Source organism: Acanthochromis polyacanthus, chromosome 17 (genome assembly GCF_021347895.1).
Source record: "Acanthochromis polyacanthus isolate Apoly-LR-REF ecotype Palm Island chromosome 17, KAUST_Apoly_ChrSc, whole genome shotgun sequence".
Classification (NCBI taxonomy): domain Eukaryota; kingdom Metazoa; phylum Chordata; class Actinopteri; family Pomacentridae; genus Acanthochromis; species Acanthochromis polyacanthus.
In genome coordinates this window covers 3,789,372-3,810,874 of record NC_067129.1, presented here as the reverse complement: position 1 = coordinate 3,810,874, position 21,503 = coordinate 3,789,372, and the positions used below count along the sequence as shown (strand labels likewise).

The 21,503-nt window shown below is 41.0% G+C and overlaps 1 protein-coding gene across 1 annotated transcript; it reads left to right on the top strand.

The window, feature by feature from the left end:
• The first annotated feature begins 128 nt into the window (after window positions 1-128).
• On the top strand, window positions 129-18,274 carry LOC110965666 (pterin-4-alpha-carbinolamine dehydratase 2-like). The gene is made up of 4 exons (XM_022214789.2): window positions 129-363; window positions 1,285-1,416; window positions 15,933-16,013; window positions 17,971-18,274. The coding sequence occupies exons 1-4, from the start codon at window positions 250-252 to the stop codon at window positions 18,064-18,066; spliced, it is 423 nt and encodes a 140-aa protein (XP_022070481.2). The 5' UTR covers window positions 129-249; the 3' UTR covers window positions 18,067-18,274.
• The last annotated feature ends 3,229 nt before the right edge of the window (window positions 18,275-21,503 follow it).

The window sequence follows — 21,503 nt, the reverse complement described above, 5'->3', positions numbered from 1 at the left end:
GCACATATTGCATTGGCACATATTTCCTGTAATTAATTGTACATCAGTTGTCCGAATAAGTGAGCTTTGAGTCTTTTTATTCACCCTCATTACTGTTTGTCCTTGTGCCATAACCAGACTCCCTTTGAAAATGTGTCATTTTAATCAGGCAGTTGACCAAACAGCTGCGGTAGAGAGCGAGAAGGCAGCAGGAGGACAGGCACAGAGCAGAGGAGGAGGTGTTAGCGCAGGTGGAGGACATCTGACTAAATGCGGGTTATGTCTGGATTAATATTTAGCCTGAGGACAAGCAGCTCATGGCCCTGCAGCCGTGTGACCCGGCTGAGCAGCCTGAGGCTCTCCAGGAACAGCTCGTCCAAAATGGTGAGTGCTGCATTAACAGTCTGTGTTAGCATTAGCATTCATGAGGGCATTAGATTGAGAGTTAAGTGCGTTTTGAAGGAATGTAAACAGGTGTAATCTCACGAGACTAGACGGTACTGTTGACTTTCGCAAGCCCCGGTGAGCCAGTGCTGTGCGATTGAGAGAAACGCTATGCCGAACTCCATTGTAAAAACGCTAAATTAAAGGTTTCGCACTTTGTTTAATTGGATACGTACAATACCACACATTTATAACACTTTATGAAATGCTTTGGGGTTATTCTTCAATTCGGCATAACTAATTTGATAGCACAACAGAATATTAACGTGAAATTTTAAATTTATGACTTCAGTGTTGCGCTTTCGCTCCGAACCTTTTGTTTGCTCACACCTGCTTCGCCATAAACTTGAAGATTTCCACATGAAGCGAGGATCGTTAAGATGCCGAATCAAAGTAGTAGGTTGTAACAAGTCGAGCAAGGGCTGTATTCGTATTACTGTTAGTGTGCTGTTTTGCCAATAAGGAACTAGATAAAAATGTAAAGATTTTAAAGCAAGTTTGGTGCATGTGGTATATTTAAAAAAAAAATGCACACACTGAGAAATCACACCCAGTATTTAGGCAATAATGTAAATGTCAGAGCAAAATAACTTGATTTTTGCGATCACATGTTGCTCATTTTTGGTGCTAGACTGCCACCTTCTGGATGCAGCACAAATGACACTCGGGTAAATTGGCATAAATATTACATCTGAATATATTTTTAAAAAACTGGATTAACATGTGAGATTAAAGAGCAAGAGGAACTTGCCCCTAGAAACCCCAAGAAACACAGAAAAGAATATGATTTGACATTAATAACGCTGGTCTTGGAGATGGGAGGATGTTAATTAAAGATTACTTCCACGGGATTGTCTCCAGTCGTCAGGATCCCACTGGCTCTCCCCTGCAGACCGGGAGCAGCTGCTGATGGAGCTCCGGGCCTCAGGCTGGATGGACGTGGAGGACCGCGATGCCATCTTCAAAGAACTTCACTTTAAATCCTTCAATCAGGTCTGTGTGCTTGTGTATTTCCCTCTGACTTGCCTAGAGGCAAATTTAAACCTCCAGCTTATTGATTATTTTATTTTTGTTGTCAGTTTTAGTGCTTAAAGTTAGTTTAGGGTTCAGACAGATAACATTTAGGTGATGCTGACGGGTGTCTAAGAAAAAAAAGAAGTATTTGAATTGAAGGAAAATAGTATTTCAGAAAGGAACACATACTGATGCCATAACATTAAATTCCACTTGAAATATCTAATAGGTGTCCTTAAATTCATCAGTTAAAAGTTGGACCCGTGTAGGTATAAAAGTAAATTAGATGTTTTTCCCTCCAGTTTTATAGTGACATTGATCTAAGCACTGGGATCACAGTATCAGTCATCGTGATAATCATCCAGATGTTACAGGATGTTCCTCCACTTTTTCATAAATAAAAAGAACACACACAGAGGTAGCTCACATCTGCTTCAGTCTTTGCAGTTTTCTGTTCCAGGCGGTCAGCAGAGGATTTGATGAAGCTGTTTTGTTTTGGTTTTTTTTGTTACTCCTTGTAGCAGTGGAAATCTGTCCTACGCTGGCTGGAGGTTTGACTAGAATCAGGTCGCAGACTGCCAGACGCAACTGGCTGCACAACCGGAAACGCACAAAATCATCTGTGTTTACGCGCTGATTGGTTGCAGGTTTAGCAGGGGACAGGTTCATCCCTGCCTTTAATTGATTTCATTTGTTCCTACTGGATTGTTTTTGCTTCTACATCCAAAGTTAAACACTAATAACTGTTGAAAGCTGGCTGCTCCTGAGTGAAGCCTTTATTCCTGCTCATTGTTATCTAATCAATGGGAGTAAATGGAGCTTTAGGAAAGAACAGATGGGGTATCATTAATGGGGAAAAAGGCAGCAATAAGTCTGTTTTTGGCATATAAAGTACCATATTGTAAGGAAACATCATAGTGTTTTTTTATTATGTAAATGACTTAAAATACCAAAAGGACATGTTTACACATCTAGGACAAGGGTGTCCAACTCATTTTAGTTTAGGGGCCCAATCTGACCAGTACAATCAGAGCAAAATATCCTATAAAGAATCACAACTCCAAGTGTTTCCTTTAAGTGCAAAAATGTTCACATTTAAGGAATTGTCTTTTTACAAAACTTTAAGAACAACCTGAAACTTCTTGCAAAAAATAAGTTAAATTTTAGCAACATTCAGCCTCAGTTTATCATTTACACGTTACAACTTCCAGATCAGTGTTTGTACAAAGGAACAAAACATTCAGTCACAGGTGTCTGGAACTGAACGATACAATATTTTACTTTATGATCAAATCAGCAAAAAAACACAGTGTGGGCGCAAAATGACAAACAAGACACAAAACGACAATAAATTAGACAAACTACATGAAATGAAACAAAAAAAGAGGCAAAAAATTTGACAAAACTTACAAAGCAACAAAAAATGGATAAGTGACAAAAAATACACAAATGATGCAAATGAGACAAAAAAATGGCAAAACGAGAAACGGAATGACAAAAAAGTAATCAACACAAGCGAGACAAAAGAAACCCAAAACTACAAACAAGAAACAAAACGCCAAAAACAGGAGACAAACAACAAAAGTCAGACAAAAAAACAATACAAATTATTACAAAATGAGCCACAAAAGAACAATGAACAGTCAAATATTTTACTTTATGATCAACATCTAGAAATTATTGTACATTTATAGTTTTACATATTCACAATGTGTAGTTAATACCTCCTCTCTGACACTTTCCAAAGTCATCCTGTGGGCCTTATTGGACCCTCTGGTGGGCCGGTTTTGGCCCCCAGGCCGCATGTTTGACACCCCTGATCTAAGACATCAAAAATATTGTGATAAATGTGGCTTTCTTTGTGTCATTGTTTGACAAAAATCTTATATGAGGCATGTTTTGATTGAAGTGTCAGGATATTTGGTGACACCAGATTTGAAAATGCATTTCTCTAGTTGGCAAAGAAAACATGCTACAAATAAGGCACACTCCTTGACAACATATAAGAGCAAACAATGTGATGTACACACACTTAGAACTCCATGAATCATTACATATGACCAGAATTAAAGTTTTTCTGGCGCTATATGAAAGTTTTTCCAGTCGTCAAACAGGCTGAACTCCTCAGTGCCTCAGTTTTCAATATGTTTTCAACACAAGCAGCTGAACAAGAACTTTGCCTAAATAAAATAGTTTAAACTAAACACAGTGATGATTCATATGAGGGGATATTTAATCAGAGAATAACCAAACACACTATGAATCCAAACAAGCACCGAATGCCAGATTGTTACTTTAGTCTACGGACACATCTTCAGTTTGTGCTCCGATTCCCAGCCCTCATCACATCTGGATAGTTTAGGTTCTGGCAGTTGTTGCTCGGCTCTGTGCTCCATGTAAATTGTACCGTTGCACATGAGATCTGTGTGCATCCATTGAATTTTATTAATGAGAAAATATTTTAAGCGCTTCTCGAGTCACTCTAGGACACTTGGAAACAAAATGAAAGAGTTAAGTTGCAATTTTTGTCCATGTCTGTCCAGAGAAGAGTCAAATGATGGAATTTTATCAGATTACCAAAGACCATACTTAATATAAAATTGCAGTGGAAATGAAAATCTAGCTGTCAGAATGTAAAATAACAAACTTCTCATTTAAGTGTCTTTGTTTACGTACGCTATTGTTCAAAAGTTCGGGATCATCCTGACAATTCCATGTTTTCCATGAAAACTCCCACTTTTTTCCATGTGCTAATATAACTGTACAAAGGTTTTCTAATCATCAATGAGCCTTTCAGCACCATTAGCTAACACAATGTAGCATTAGAACACAGGAGTGATGGTTGCTGGAAATGTTCCTCTGCACCCCTATGGAGATATTCCATTAAAAATCAGCTACAATATTCATTTACCACAGTAACAATGTCTAGAGTGTATTTCTGATTCATTTAATGTTCATTGGGAAAAAATGCTTTTCTTTCAAAAATAAGGACATTTGTAAGTGACCCCAAACATTTGAACAGTAGAGTTTGTTTTACTGAAATATAATTTTTCAACATGTAACCTGTCAGACATTACTTGAGATCAGAGTGGAGATGACAGATCAGTAGATGCAGCTGTATCCGATCCAAAGAGGTGCATGTTGAAATGAATTAATTTGATCAGGAATTAAAAATAACACTAATGAGAATTAGAAAATGCTGAATATTGGATCCAAATATCCAGGCTGATAACTGGTCGACCCTTTAGTATATGTAGTGAAGAATTTAACAGATTGTCATCCGATATTAGAGTCACGGTTCAGTTTCCGAACAGAAAAACGACTTTGCAGAACATTACGGTGCTACAGTGAAGTTGACCTTTCACCTACTGGATATAAAACGGCATCATTTTATCCCATTATTAATTTCTGTGGACTTTTTCAGAACTGATATATTATTGACGGTGTGCTTACAGTGATTTGACCTCTGACCTTTAGCCGCACAAATCTATTCGGTTCATTGGTGGATTCAAGCGGATGTTTCTGCCAAAATTGGATAAATTCCCTTAAGGAGTGAACGACCAACCAACAAATGAATGCCTCCAACCACTGCTGGCATGGTGGAATACAAAAATATATATAAGTTAGAAAAAATATGTAGGACATGAAAAATCTTTTTAAATTAGTTTGTTTTAACTGAGCTGATGGATGATGAAAACTATAGAAGCAAATCTTTTTACAGTATTTAAATACACTGATTCTCGAAACATCCCAGAATACACCATGTTTCTGTGAAGATACTGTAAACTCAACATTTAGTTACTATATTTTTCCAGAGCTTTTTACTTTGTCCCACAGCCTTCCTTCTCAGGTGTTGTTGTGATTCTAGTGTTTTCTTGCAGATATCCATTTGTAGTAAGATTTTTTTTTTTTTTGGGGGGGGGGGATCTTCAGTCTACATATTATCTACTTAACTGTCAGCAGCCTTTAGAGTTAATTTAACAGTTTATCACACTTGTTTTGAAACTTATCACCAATATTAAGCAGCGTACTGTTCGCCTTTTACAGTGTCTTAGTGTCCAACATGGCAGCTGATGGCAGTTCCAGCACCTTCTCAGGGTAAAATAAACACGAAAAGTTCAATGTAAATGCTTTTTGGCACAACACCGGTGAGCAGCTTGCCCCTTTCTGAGCCGAGCATCGGCCGAAGTAAACTGCAACGTCTCAAGGCCACTTAGCGGACTTCCTCTAATCCTGTCGTTAGTTGTTTTAGCCCCTAAGATAGTCTGTTTTTACACTTCCCCTTGTTTGAAGTGAGAGGGCGAGCGCTGACCTCCCCCATCTGCTCCTCCTCGGCTCTAAAGCCTCTCCTCTTACCCCGACACGTCAGGCTGCATTACCCTGAGACACGCCAGGCGGCCAGTTGGCAGCAATTGGGGTTTTGATCAGAATGATTTCTTTCACAAACAATCAAATTGGTTAAAATGTTTCATCTGGCTCGCAAACCACTAACAACCCCGTCATTCCTTCTGCTGGATGTGCTTTAACGTTCGCTATCTTTTCTTTTCTGTCTTTGTCTGTGCCCCATGTTATTGGGGAGTGAGCTCATGTTGTTCCAATCTTTACATGCTGGCAAACCCTCCCATCCATCGTTTCTCTCTCGCTCTCCTTTATTCCCTCTCCAGACACCCTCCAATCAATTCTCCGATGCCTTTTCTCAAACTCCCGAGCTCGTTTATCATGGCTGCTCTTTAAAGGAGGCTTTTACCGGAGGGGAATGGAGATGAGGAGCGACATGCTGGCTGATTTCCATTCGCCACTTATCTTCGAGTGATGGGGCTCGAAGAAATCGGATCCCCAAGAGTTTATAATGAGAATAACAAATCCCCTTTCCTGCGTGTTCGAACACTTCTCCTGGTGGACTCCAGGGGGCGGTAGATCCCCATGACTCCTGTGAATCCACAGTGGAAGTGAATACATGAGGGCACAGTGCCACTCAGAGCTGCAGCTGAACGTAAAAGGAACATGACAGCTGGACTTGCTTCTTTGAGTTTATTTTTCTTTGATTACAGCGAGTGGAAAGTGTTATGATGCTGTTGTAAGCAGCTCAGTAATTTATCTGCGGCATGTGGGTGCCCAGTGTGTCTTAGCGGTGGTAGTCTGAAGGGTAACTGTGACTTATTTTCCTTGTCAAGTCCTGCCTATTTAATGGGGTTTGAGAGGTGAAATCCTCCCTGGAGTTGCTTCGGTCAGTGAGAATCCCTGCAATCACATGTGGAAACATCTGTGTGTGTCTTTAATACTGTAAATTTAGGCTGGAGTTGTGTGTTTTTAAGTTGCGCTCGCTGAGGTTTACGCGCCGGGCTTTATGTCATGTATGTTTACAGATGACCATCTGCTCCACATTTCAGTGGATGAGATGGAAACATTTGTGCGACACGAGTAGCCTTAAGATGCAGCATGTATAGAGAGGTGAGCTGTGTTTGCTCAACTGTTGTGTTGCCTTAGCCGAGGTTGACAACGATGGCATTCCTGCTTTGCCCACAAATATTCAGCCGTGCAGCGACGGGGAAGAAAATCATTCAAAAGCTGCATTTAAAATGGAAAAATGGGCGGTCATTATCTCCAGTCTCTCTTAACCAAAAGAGGGAGACTTTAAATTGGTAAATCACTGCATCCAGAGTGTTGTTTTTTTTTTTTTTTTTTTTTTTTATGGGTTAAACGTGTAAGTACAGAAATTCACCAGTGAAGTTATTTGAATGTTCTACATATTCATAAATGTTTTTAATGATGGTTACAAAAGTGATTGGTTCGTAGATCAACAATTGTGGTGGTTTTTCACAATTTTCTACCATTTTAAAGATTTTTTTTTTTTTTTTTAATTTATAAACTATTTAGTCAACAAATGAAGGATAACAGAAATGTCGTCTTGGTCAAGAGTTAAACTGGTTGACTTTGAGATGGAACAAAGCAGTAAGGTGCAGTTATTGTACAATTCATTGTAGGTGAATAGTTTGATAATGACGCTGTGCACAAAACCAGCAGTTTATTGTTATATATGTCCAGGGTTGAAATTTGTTTTCATAAATGACATTTTCAGTGGATGGAAGTCGTGTAAGAATTTATAACATTCATGGAAAAATGATCAAATATGAAAAATAAATCATAATGGGATTGTAAAATGAGTTACAACTTTGGTAGAAATTGTAATGTTTGCAGGTTTTCTGCCAAAAAAAATATTTTTTTTTTAGAGTTTTTGCTACATTTCCTTTTCAGTCTGGAGAATATCGTCTTATTTAAAAGGATATGTTGTGCAGTTTTACCTTTATCAAAAAACTGCACGATTTCGATAGAATTTTGATTTGCTCAGCCCTACATGCTACTTTAAACACTCGGCCGCATGTCCATAGTATGGGTTATATTGCTGTGTTCATGTTTTTATATTTCCAGAAACTATTGTGTCTCCAGGCTTCAGGTGTCAACTATAAATCTTAAAATCGGTCCATACATACATTTCACATCCTGATGCCGTGACGCAGTAAAACAACACAAAGCTGTGTTTGAAATGATCTTTGTTATATTATTTTGTGTAACTACATTTAAAATTTGTGCAAAAAAAAAAAGAACATGACACAAAGTGGAGACAAACAAGACAGTCCACCAGACAATAGCTGCGATACAAACACCAGAATAAAGCTTCTGGACTTAAGTTCCAATTTGCAGCTGGAGGCGGCTGCTGCTGTGACTTTCGAGCAGAGCGGCGCTGCGTTCAGACTGCTCCTTCCTCTGAGGCTGACCCCCCCCCCCCCCCCCCCCTTTTTTTTTTTTTTTAATATTCAGTCAGGGGCTCCCTCTCCTCCAAGCCTCTGCCTCTCGTTATGGGCCTTGGTCTGCTTGTGTTGAATAAGTTGTCCTACAACTTAAACTGAGCCCCTGGGTAAACCGAACTCTCATCCCCCCGCTGCCTCTCTCTCTCACACACACACACTCACTCAGCATGAATACACAAACGCCAGAATGACAAGTTATTTTGCTGACACTGACCACTTTACTGATATTAGCTGTATTTTGCTAGCCTAGCCGCGCTAGACAACCCACGGCAACGAGTTTAATTCTCTGCCAGGGTGGGTCTAGTTACCCTCCATAAGGCTCGAGGTTGGATGCTCCTAAAACTGGCCGGACCAATCACCATGAAGTGTAGAGTCAGAAGGCGGGCGTAACTAAGTGACAACAGAAGCGCGACGATTCTGACAAACAACCGGAAACAACTAGCCTAGCCGCGCTAGACAACCCACGGCAACGAATTTAATTCTCTGCCAGGGTCGACAACAAAAACGACAACAGTCGTTGAGCTCCATTAGCACCGACTCTGAATAATCTTTCTGTTAACATGTCTGTAATATACTTGAGCTTCACCCATTGACTGTATAAATAAGGCTTCACCGAACGACCGCATCCTCTGATTTCTGGCGCTCTAGGAGCCTATTCGTTGGGCTGATTGGTTGTATACCTACCCAATTGCCACAGAGTGATTTGATAGACAACCTTTTAGCCCGCCTCCCTCCCCTTGGTGTGTGTGTGTGTGTGTGTGTGTGTGTGTGTGTGTGTGTGTGTGTGTGTGTGTGTGTGTGTGTGTGTGTGTGTGTGTGTGTGTGTGTGTGTGTGTGTGTGTGTGTGTGTGTGTGTGTGTGTGTGTGTGTGTGTGTGTGTGTGTGTGTGTGTGTGTGTGTGTGTGTGTGTGTGTGTACTTGCGTACATTTCTTGTTTAGTTTCGTTTTCTCGTGACATTCCCTAAATGTTTGCATGTCCCCCCCCCTTTTGCTGCAAATTTCCTCGCTGTGGGATTAATTAGAGATTATCTTATCTGAAAGTGTAATGGTAATTTAATTCAATAGTTATTTGAGTGAGCTAATGTTTAAAATAGCCCAGCAGAGAAGCTGGAGTCCCATAATAGAAGAATACCCATGATATATTATCTGTAATTGGCTCTTTATTACTTTTATATTTTATTGCCTAAAGGTTAATAATTAATGTCCCATCACAACTTATCAAGCTACAGCAACTTATAGCACCCTAAAATGTGTTTTTTATTATCAACTTACCTGTTTCAGTATTTATTTACTTTAGTGGTTGGAGGACATGTATACTGAATATAGGAAGCATCCATAAGCGCAATGTTGTTTACTGTAAAATATCCTGCATATATACACCCCCTGTCAAGGTCTAAGAAAACGGATGCCATGACAGAAAAATATTTCAGACTGAAGATGACGGGTCAGTTTTTCACTGAAAGAGGAAAAAGAAAGGTGCACTGTTTCATTTATGGTTTCTTCCTGATCCATCCTGTCTCAATGTCCATGATAATTTGGAGTATAAGTAGCCTAATTGGTAAAGTTGTTCTTTGTGCGAAACTCTGGCTTTTGGAATTGGGTCCTGCTGCTGTTTAATGCAGTTGGTAAATATGTGCGTACATGTATAAGTAAATGAGGCAAAACTCTCAATGAAGGAGGCGACAACGAGGCTAAAAGCACACAAACTGACTTCTGTGCGCCCTGTGATGTTTATGGACCAGTGTTGCTGTTGTTTATTTAGGTAGAGTGGTGTTTGGCGCCAAAATTGTGACGATTGTCAACCATGGCATCGTATTTTATTCCTCTGTCCTATTTAAGAAGGTATTTTAGAACCATAACCCTGCTAATTATCTTAATTTTTGCTCAATGCATTGGTAGTCTGATTCTGTCTAATTCATATTCTGTTTTTCCCTAAGCCTCTATAATTGCACAGTCAGTCTATTGGTTTATTTTTTTGTGAGTTTGAGTGAGTTCAGTTCTTGTTCGGTGTGCTGTTCCCATCATGCCCCACGTTCTCTTAAGTATGGAATGGGTGTGGTCAGTCAGCGTTTCTGAGTTTGCTCAATGCTTTGGCGTTCCAGTGACAAAAATGCAATTTTGGTGGGAAATAAATTGTTTAAAATGATTCAAAGATGTTTCATAATTTGCAAAACCATCATTTTAATCTAGTCTAAGCCCTAATGTCTACTCGCATGGACTTAGCCTACACGATGCTCAGACCGTATCCCTTACTCAGAGCGAGAGGCCGGTTAATCGGCTCAGCGGTGTTCGGTTCCCACCTCTGTCTGCAAAATGGAACTTTCCCTGGGAACCGGAGGCATCCTGCATTCATCTGGCCCTGTGAAAATGGCTGCAGGGAAGCCGCGAGGTGTGGCGCCCGAGCGGAGGTGGGTGAGATAATCTGGCTATCAGACCTTGGGTAAGCTAAGATGGCCCTGACGTCTGCTGCTTTTGATGAGCCCGATGTCTTTTTAAGCCCTCGCTGGTAACCCTGCAGTTAATGAGGGGTTTGCATAAGTTGGCTTTAACGCCGTGCTCGAGCATTACATGACAGCCGTTGCACAAATAGGAGCTGACGTGCGTGAAGAGTTGTTACACACAATGTTAGTCAGTGAATGAGTGTTCAGTTTGGCAGAGCTTTTATCATCTGTCAGAGTATCAAATTGAAGCTCCTCTCGGTGTTTCTCAACTCCTACAATGTTAATTAGAGAAGATTAATGCTGCTGATATCCAAGTACCATTAAATATTCCATGACCTGGCTGGTGTTGCACCCGCCCAACAGAGCTCTTTCTACTAGTGTTTGGCAGCTTTGCTTCATAATTATTTGATATTTGTTTTTAGTTACAACATTTCAGCTTGGCGGGTAGTTGTGGGAGCTCGAGAAGCGGAATGAGACAGAGGTGTGGTCATCCTCATCACTGCAGCGCTCAAATCACGGCGTTTTCCAAGGGGCTGACGCGGGCGATGATGGGGCTGGCGGGGTAATCATCGGGTCGTCATGGCAGCGTGTAATGGAGTAGAGTGGCAGGTCTTCATGTGTGTGTCATCGAATACTTGCGTGCACGCTGAGGAGGTTCGCATGTGCACATTTGTACGCGCATCCGTGTGAATGTGTGTCTGTCAGAGGCTAGCAAGTAGTACGCACAATCTGCATGCACTTAGTCCTGGCAAGGCAGAGCAGGCGTTTCTAAGCCCTTGGACCGCGCGGCGGTGGAAAGCCGATCTGTAAATAACAGACATGTGTTTGAAACTGAGTCCCGTATTCCAGCCCTCAGCCGCAACGAGAGAGAGAACACCACTCCGCTCCGACGTCAAATTGTCTCATCTAGTGTTGTATGACAATCACGCTGTAATAGCACCAAAATGGCTCCTCAGAAGCGGGAGACTGTGTGTGTGTGGGGGGGGGGTCTGCTGTCGGGTGTTTCTGATTATTTGAGATGGGGGTCTGTGTAATGTCACGTCAAATTATCTGACTCTGACAGCTACAGCCTGTCGGGCCAGTTGGAGCGAGCGGCTAGAGGAATGAAAGGACGGCTAGCTGACCCACCGGCTCAAGAAGTGTGGCCCGGACAATGCAGACCGGTAAACAAAGCACGCTGAGACAGAGAGTCCTTGACCTCTGTTGACATAAGGCCTCAGCTGGGAGTGGAAGGTCGGTTTTATTTTGTGTTCAGCCCAAGTGGTGGGTGTTGAGATGACCCACGGCTGACAGACAGGCGGAGCGCTGCCACTTTTGCCTGCATTGTGTCCTGTTGCTCTGCTTACTGTCCCTGAGGGACCACCGCCTGCGAGAAAGGCCCGATGTAGGGCGCAGTTTCACCACGATTTCAGTTGTTTTTGGACATTCAACTCCAATTCATTTGTAGGGAGAGATTATTGCTTTTCTTTGCCCTTTCCTCTCCTCATTTTCTGCCTCCTGAGTCTTTTCTCAGGGTTCATGTTGCATAAGTGGCATCTTATGTTTCACATTCCCTTCTCCTCCAAATTACGTTTTGCGCTGTGGTTCATTTGTGCTTCATTGAGGTCTCAGCGGGGACATGTCATTTTTCAGAAAGTGTGATTCTACTCGTGATAAAAGCAGCACAGCCTGCGTGTTATGCAGCGCTTTGAAGTTCAGAAAATAAGCATAAGCTCTGGTTGGGGCGCTGCCAGCTGAGCTGATTCAGAATGTAAATACAAAACGCACTTATTTGGGTGCTAATACACATTTTGCTTTTAATCATCGGTTTGCAAATCTGCAGAAATGTATCATACAGATGTCACTGCAGATGTTTTCAGTTACAGACCTGTCATAATACCAGTAAGTTATTACTGTTTTAAATTGATGTGACCTACTTGGCAGACGTGCATTGTTAAAACCCACGCAGGTTTGAAAGGCGTGTTATCTTTTTTTAGAAAAATAAATAAAAAAAATCACCAAAAAATTGCACCATTTATCAGAGCCAGAACCTGTGAAAACAGAATCATTGAAATTCTAAATTTCCGTTGGTCTTCAAACTATTCATCTGGTGAAGTTTTTCAATGGAAATCTGAGTTTAAAATTGACATTTTTTCAAAATTACTTTATTGTACATGTGTCTTTTAAAAACAAAATTGGTAATTCGGCATTCGACTGAACTGCAGGTGGTGTTTACGCAGAGCAGATGGAACAGTCTGGAAACAAATTCAACAAAAGCACAAAACAAAATGGGTTTTGGTAAGGATGCCTCAAATGTCACAACTTTGTGGCACTGTTTGTATTTTAGTTAGACTAATCATATCCTTTTAGACATATTGGTGAAAGGCCAGTATCTGCTTATGTCGGATTAAGACACTCCTTGACATGAGATCTCTCCAACCAAACATCCATCCATCTCTCCATCCATCCATCTGTCCAACCAACCATCCATCCATCTCTCCACCCAACCCTCCATCCATCTCTTTATCCAACCAACCAACCAGCCAATCATCCATCCATCAATTCAACCAACCAATCATCTCTCCAACCATCCATCCAACCAACCATCCATCCATCTCTCCGTCCAACCAACCATCCATCCATCTCTCCGTCCAACCAACCATCCATCCATCTCTCCGTCCAACCAACCATCCATCCATCTCTCCGTCCAACCAACCATCCATCCATCTCTCCGTCCAACCAACCATTCATCCATCCATCCATCTCTACCCAACCAACCATCCATCCATCTCGTCATCCAACCAAACAACCAACCATCCAACCAAACAGCCAACCAATCATCTCTCCATCCATCCAACCAACCAACCATCCTTGTAAAAATAAAAGCTTTGATCAATCAGGAGTGGTTTGAAAAGGGGTGAATTTCTTCTCCTTAACAGAAAGTGACTTACTGAAAAGGCACGGTGGGTCAACATACAGGAAACATTTATTGTTCACACAGACTCCTATTAGCTGTCGCTCGGTGTTCCTCGGCAGCAGATTAGCCGGAGCTCGGCCCTGACAGAGAGGAGACATGTTTGGACAACACCTGACATGACGGGCTGCTTAACCATCTCCATTAGCTTCAATGAAAGCTGAGAAAAAGCAGACCGCCTCACTCTCCAAATTGGTGCCAGCGGGGTCAAGTTGCAGGAATATGCCAATTACTTAAATTGATCAGGAGACGGTTTTCTTGATAACCAATTTGATCAAGCTGCCGATCGTGTTACACGCACCGCGCTGCACCGAGACCGAACAGGCCGTCTCTGAAATTGGCAGCAACACACCAGAAAGACTAAATGCAATTTCCTCTGCGAGAGTAATTCTGTTTCGTCATGTCAGGTGGTGGATGGGGCTGCGGTAAACAATGGCATTTCAGTTGATTTAATTAGGCAGAGAGGAAGCATTTAGGGGCTTAATTGAGATTGCAGTGGGAAATTGCTCTGAAATAGGTCTACCTGATTTTTTTTTTTTCTTTTTTTTTCTCCCCCTTCTCTTCACAGCGAGCATGACGAGGGATTTCACTCTGCTCGTTGTAGATAATTAGAATAACCGTAATCACTCCCTGGATGGTCTGTGATTGGAGAGAGCCACATGCGAGATATGAAGAGTGTGTATGTTAGCGTGTGCATGCGTGCTCTCGTGTCCTTATGTGGGTAAGGATGTCGGCACACATGCATTCAGGAGGCGTTTTCTGCACGAACAGAGGCGTCGTCTTGTGCTTCTCTGTGCCTCAGATGGCAGCATTGCTCCTTTCTGCTGAATATGTCTCTGACTACATGTTTTTCTTTTTCACAGCTGGGAACAGACTCTTTAAAACAGGTTTCTTCACAAGATGTGCTAGAAAGCTGCAACAGTTAGTCCATTAGTTAGTCTATCGCCTGAAAATCACCAAAAGTGACTGTTCTCAAACCTAAATATTTTCAGGTTTTCCTTGTCTTCTGTGGTTCGAATCTTTTTTTTTTTTTTTTTAAAAACAAATTTTGTAAGATTGCTCCGAGTAGAATTTTTGTGTGGGTTATTACTTCCGCTAAATCTGTACACAAAGACATATCACGGTTCACTTTTCATGGTGTCACTGTTTCAGATTTTTAAATTGCATTTAAAAATCTGCAATTGTTATCATGGATTTTTCGCTGTATTGCAGGATTTTGCAGTATGTAGGTATTTTTAAATATTGATTATGGTTAAGAACCACACTGGAGGACCGATATCTGTCTTTTATGCACTCTTTTGCTGGCAGATGCTTTTATTTTGACACAGAAATTATCACCGTCAAAAATGTGTGAGGAAGTGATCAAACTCACTTCACTCATCGTCATGACAACATACCACTTAACCAAACTACTCTGACTAAACCACAAGAAAACACAAACACTAAACACTTGAACACTAACATAAACCACAATGACATTTAAACCCCCAACACCGTGAACTCCCATGGTGCATTGCAGCACAACAGTTCAGTCATAGCAACCGGCTCTGCGATCGCTGCATTATTTTAATGATTTTTGCAGTAAAATACGCATTTTCAAGCCTAAAATATTTAAAGCAATATATTGACAATATTAATTAAAACATATTAAAAGAATATTTAGCGAACATCGCTGGGCTCTGATTGGCTCAGAGACCGTAGCATCGGTCTCCTCTGTGTAGCAGCATCTGGTATGAAACAAAACAAAGAGACAAAAAATTAGGCGAAGTTACAAAGCGACAATTATTTGACAAACGACAAGTCAGACAAAAACATAAACAAAGCAAAATATTACAAAAACAAGACACAAAAGAGCAATGTAGTAGGCTATTTCACTTTACAATCAAAACATGTTATGGTCTAGAAACTATTTAAAATTTACACTTCTTCAAATTTACTCTGCTGTTAATGTCTTGTCATTTTTACACTTTAAGTCGTCCCGTGGGCTGCATTGGACCCTCTCTAGGGCCGGTTTTGGCCTGTGGGCCGCATGTTTGACATCCCTGACCTAAACTAATACAGTCCTGCATTAAATTCAACCATCATGAGGATTATAATGACTGGTCTTTGTTAAAATTAAAGCAAATGATCCTTTTGAAGGCAGTTAAACTGAGATAAGTTTCCAATATTTCATCTTTCCCTAGGGGGGAGGCTGGAGTAGACTGAAAAATGACAAAGACTCATTGTTTTTGTGTGTTTGGAGAAAAAACTTCCTGGCGTGTTTTTAATCCTTGGTTGTTTCTTCACCAACAGGCGTTTGGCTTCATGTCCCGGGTGGCTCTGGAGGCAGAGAAGATGAACCATCACCCAGAGTGGTTCAATATTTATAATAAGGTAACCGCTTTCTCCACATGATGGCTCAAATCTAGCCTTGTAACAGTGATTGCGGAGTCATTTACTGCGCCGTATTTGTGTAGTATCGGTTACAGAAATCGCAGCCTGTGGAATCAAACGGTGTCATCTTGGCTACTTGTCTGAGCTCCTGCCATATTTACAGCGCTGCGGCTGGTTTATAACAAATTACAGACACGCTGAGATCAATGGACCCTGGATGAAGTCAGATTTTTCATGTCAAACAATCACTGCTGCTCCTGGAGAGCTCTCCTCTCAAAGCCCGAAACACACTCCGTTAGTCAGAGCGACAAAAACGCAACAGCTTCACACTGTAATCCTGTCGTTTTTCTTGCGAAAAGCTCTGCAAATATCTCTGCCTCCCCTCCTCGAACTCCCCCCGCAACCCCGACGCTCACACACACTCCCTCACTTTCGCCGCCTCAAGAATAAAGTAGTGGTTGATATGACAAACCGAGTCCCCGAAAATCTCCCAGCATTAGGCTGTAGCCACTGAGTTACTGTGTGGTGCAGCGGGCCGCTGTGAGAGGAATGCTGCTCCTAATCCACTCTTTATTAAAGTGGCTGTACAGCGCTGCTACAGGTCTCTGGGCCCCGCAGCACTTTCCAGCAGACACTTACACATAAATCCCACACCGACTGAGGTTCAGCCTTGACTAAATAGATGCTGTATGCTGAGCTGCTGCTAATATTCTCCAAAGTTCAATCGTGTTCTGCGCCGTTTTCTTGGCTGGCCGTGCTAAAATGCGAATTTGCAGAGCTGCTTTTTTTTTTTTGTTTGTTTTTAACTGGGCTACAACAGCTCTGCAGGGAGTAACCATATTTAAATTTTCTGTGAGTGTAGCCGACCTGCTCGTAATTTTAAATTCTTTTGCCGAATTCGGCATCAACTGTTATCACAGTTTCTGATAAGGAAAGGGGAAATTAATATGTGTAACACTGTGTATCAAATACCTGGAATAGTATTATCCCCTGCCCTCAAGTCTGTTTCTACCGGTGCATTCCCATGGGATAAGCAAAGTCTGTATTTTACTCAAATTTACTGACATCACAGCCCGGTTATGATGTCAGATCTGTGCACGTCGCAAAATCCACTGTTGCTACAATACGGTGTGATACCTGCTCTGTACATTCAGAGATAAGGGAAGCTTTAAGAGTGATTTAAAACTAATAATGCATAAGAGCTGCATGGGTGACTGTTGTTGTGTCACCTGTTGTGCTTCAGTACGACCACTTAGCGTCCGTTTACTTCTCTCCTGTTCTCTGTGCTCACATATACAGCCAAATTCCAACAACGCTGTTCTCATTTACGTGTTTCTGCTGTCAGACAAAAGAACAAATATGAAGTACTGCGTGAAATGCAGCCCGTTAAGACTACAGGGTAACCAGGAGTCACTTTATACAATTTTATCACCACAATATTGTCCAACAGTCTCACCAAAAACACAAGTTAAACACAGCAGCTGTGGTGTAGATTCAACAATAGCTCCCCATCAAATAATCACAGATGGAAAGTCCTAACCTCACACACTCAATAACATCTGTGGCAGCTGTTTTGCTCTGCGCTGTCAATCACACGGTTTTCTTCCTGAAGGGGGTGGAGACAACCGCGGATCTGCTGTATTTAAAGCTACAGACACAACAAAAAACAGGGGTGGTGGTAAAATAAGCAACTCTGCAATGTTTTGAGCTGAATTTAAAGATTCTGGGGACATGTGAGACTCTCAATTTGCTGAAAATCACCTTTAAAATTGAAACAAATAAATGTTTTAGCTCAGAGTCATCAGGGCTGCAATAGAAGCTGGTGTTGCATTTAAAAAGTAAAATCATTTGGCACGCAACACTCACCACAGGACTTGACAAAAAAAGAAAATCATTTGTTTTAAGGACATCCCACTGGTAGACAAACTGTAACCAGCGCTGTGTTTGTGTCTTCCAGGTTCAGATTACACTGACGACACACGACTGTGGAGGGCTGTCGAAGCGAGACATTGAAATGGCCAAATTTATTGACAAAGTTGCACTTTCCATGTGATGTTTTTATCTTTAGTCTGAGGTTAAATTCTGCTCCATCACAGCTTTTCACGTCAATGTTCTTCTGCAAAGAATGATTCCTCACTAAAGAAATGCGTTCTGACTTCCACATGTCAGCTTTTTGGAAATAAAATCACTGAAAATTGATATCAGTTTGTGTACAGCATGTTTTCTACAAACTTTCTGTAAAGAATAAAGCTTTTGTGAAACATTGTTGTCCCTGTGATTGATTTACAGTGATGTGGTTCCGTCTGGACTTTTTAGGAAAACCGTCCTCTGTGGTTTGAACTCTAACGGACCTCACTTCGTGTGCGACACTCTGCTTTTCTTGTTTTCTGCAGCGTTTATTTTCACACACGGAATTAAAATGGGTGTAATTGCTGTGCTGCTCTCTACTCCCCCTCCCTCCCCCCCCGTCTGTCCTCCACCAGACCACGTGTTCCTGTTTTGGCTCTGGAGAGATGAGCAGAATGAGGAAGGGGGGTCGAAGTCGGTAGGAAGGGGATTTATTTGATTTACGATTTGGTAAGGGATGAGTCAGATGGGGCTGCTGTGTTTTCCTGACTGGAGGAGATCTGCAGCGAGTAAAGAGCGTAAGACAGTGGAAGACAAATCAGGAGTCACCAATGGGCTTTATTTGGACTTTGACTCTGCAAAAGGGAAAATTAATGACATTCTTCTTCCTCCCAAGAGCTGTAAAAATTCCCCAAATGTATATATTTGGAGTCATTTCACCTTTTTAGACAATACTGGAATATCCATACATTCACTTCTTCACCAAGATTTGCATGACAAGATCATTTATGCTTTAATATTTGCATGTAAATATGAGCTAACAGCCAGCAGCTTATTAGCAGAGAATGGAAACAGCAACTCTAGAGCTCCAACTAACATGTTATTTCTAGTCGCTGGTTTATTTTTGGCCTGCGTGGCTCAGAAATGTTGGTTGAAAAGCACAGACTCTGTGATGTTGTTGCTCTAGTTCAACAAATAGTTATTGTCCCATTTCTTGATCTGACTTGAACCGGTTGTGTCTGCTACCTGATCTTAAGTTTTAATCACAAATGTGAAAGAGGAGAAACTTTAAACTCGACACTGGCTTCATGGAATCTTTCTTCTCATCAAACTTCCATAATTTAACCGCGTTTATTTGCATTATTTTGAGTCCAGCTGGGTCGCATTAATTAGTGTTCCGTGTACACTGTAAAAAATAAAATAAAAAAACATTTTTTTCCCTGTTTTGTAAAATTACAGAAAAGTAAAAACATTGTAAAAAAAAAAAATAGTTTTCATTATTTAAAAAAATACATCAAAAATCTATTGTCATTAAAATTTGTTTCTTTACAGTGCTTAGCTGTAAAATTGCACTATTTTTACTGTATTTAAATCCTCATTTACAAATAATTGCAGTTACTTAAAAAATGTATACATATTAAGGGATTAAAATGGTAAAGTTCATTTTAACTTTACAGATTTTTCTGTATATCTATATATTGTTATAAAACATTAGTATGTTCTTATTTTTTACTGTATTTGAATGAGCAAAAATATTAAATATCTGCCATTATATGTAAGAAAAAAATATGCTTAATGGGCCTTGATTTTTCTTAACTGTTTCTTTTTATTTATTATGTCATTATTTTATTATTATGTTTACTTATTACAGGTTTTCCCTGCTAAATTATAGATATTATCTGGTAATGTCACAGAAAAATTTTTAAAATTTACAGGTCGACTGCAAAAACAAACTGGCCAAAACTGTATACAATGTCCACATCAAAAATGTGTCTTTTTACAAATATTTTGTTCTTTTACAATGTGTGATCATAAAATTACACAATTTTGCCGTATTAAAATCCACTAAGAATATAATTATTTAGAATTTCCTTGTGTTTTGCAGTTTTTTAATGTTTTTTTAACAATTTTTTTGCACCATTATTCCAGATTTTCCCTGTTATTTACAGATTTTATTTTATTTTATTGCTTTATTTCTTTATGTGTTTTTTTTTCGTGTGACACAGCTGGATCTCAGAATGTTTCTTCTAGGTCTCTACTTACTTGAATCTCATGTTCTCTAGGTTTGCATTAGATTATATAATTTGTCAGATTTTACCATTGTGTTTCCTATCCACAGTGAAGGCCGTTCGGGCCCACACACATGCTGAGGTTAAAGCACATGCTCAAAGTTAGACATGTATCATATTGCAAAGGTGATTTGTGAGCACTTAAACCACCCTCCGTTCATTTGTTGGTCTCTATTGTGGAGTTCTGAACAGAATTAGACGAGCGTTACATCTGTTGCGTGTTAAATCGAACAACAGCGACCCCTCAAAGTGTGGGACGACTGCAAGGCTGGAAACAATAGCAGAGAATTCAAGTGTTTTTAATGTTTCTGATATAAACCACATTGTGTCTGTGTACACTGGACGGTGGAGCTCATCTGTGTTGTCTCAAGTGAACTCAGCAGCTCCTGTTATATGGAGGTGTGTGTGGTGGAGGATATGCCAGCAGAGAGGTTGGGCTGGGAAAATGTTGACAGAGTTAGAAGGGATAAAATATAATCATGCGAGAGTTTTACAAAAGATTAATCTGGAGTTATTGGGATGCTGTTGGATGCTTTCCCTACCTCTGCACAGAACATAGTCGCTGTTTCTCTGTAGAGACCAAACTGATTGCAGTCCGTTACAATACTTGTTACTGAAAAAGTAATGATGTTACTGTAACACATTACCAAGTCATATGTTACACCTCCAAGCCCGAGGTCATGGTTCTCTGCTGGAAACCGGTGGATTGCTCCCTCTGAGTTGGAGAGGGGAGCTGCTTCCCAAAGCGATGAAGTTCAAGTATCTCGGGATCTTGTTCACGAGTGATGGGAAAACGGAGCAAGAGATGGACAGGCTGATTAGTGTGGGCGTTGTACCGAACCATCGTGGTGAAGAAAGATCCGAGTTGCAAGATGAACCTCTTGGTTTACTGTCCATCTACATTCCAACTCTCACCAATGGTCTTGAGGTCTGGGTAATGACCGAAAGAATGAGATCGCGGATACAAGCAGCTGAAATGAGCTTCCTCTGTAGGGTGTCTGGGCTCAGCCTCAGAGAGAGAGTGAAAAGCTCAGACATCTGGAGGGAGCTCAGAGTAGAGCTGCTGTTCCTTCACCTCTAAAGGAACCAGTTGAGGTGGTTTGGACATCTGATTCGGACGCCTCCAGAGAGACTTCCTTTGCCGGTTTTCCGAACACGTAGATCCAGAACTCGCTGCAGGGATTATGTATCTCATCTGGCCTGGGAGCGCCTCAGGATCCACCAGGAAAAGCTGGAAAGCGTTGCTGGAGAGAGGGACGTCTGGAATGACCTGCTCCGTCTGTTGCCTCCACGAGCCGACCCCAGATAAATGGATGGACGAATGTTACACTACTCATGAAGAAATCAAACACTT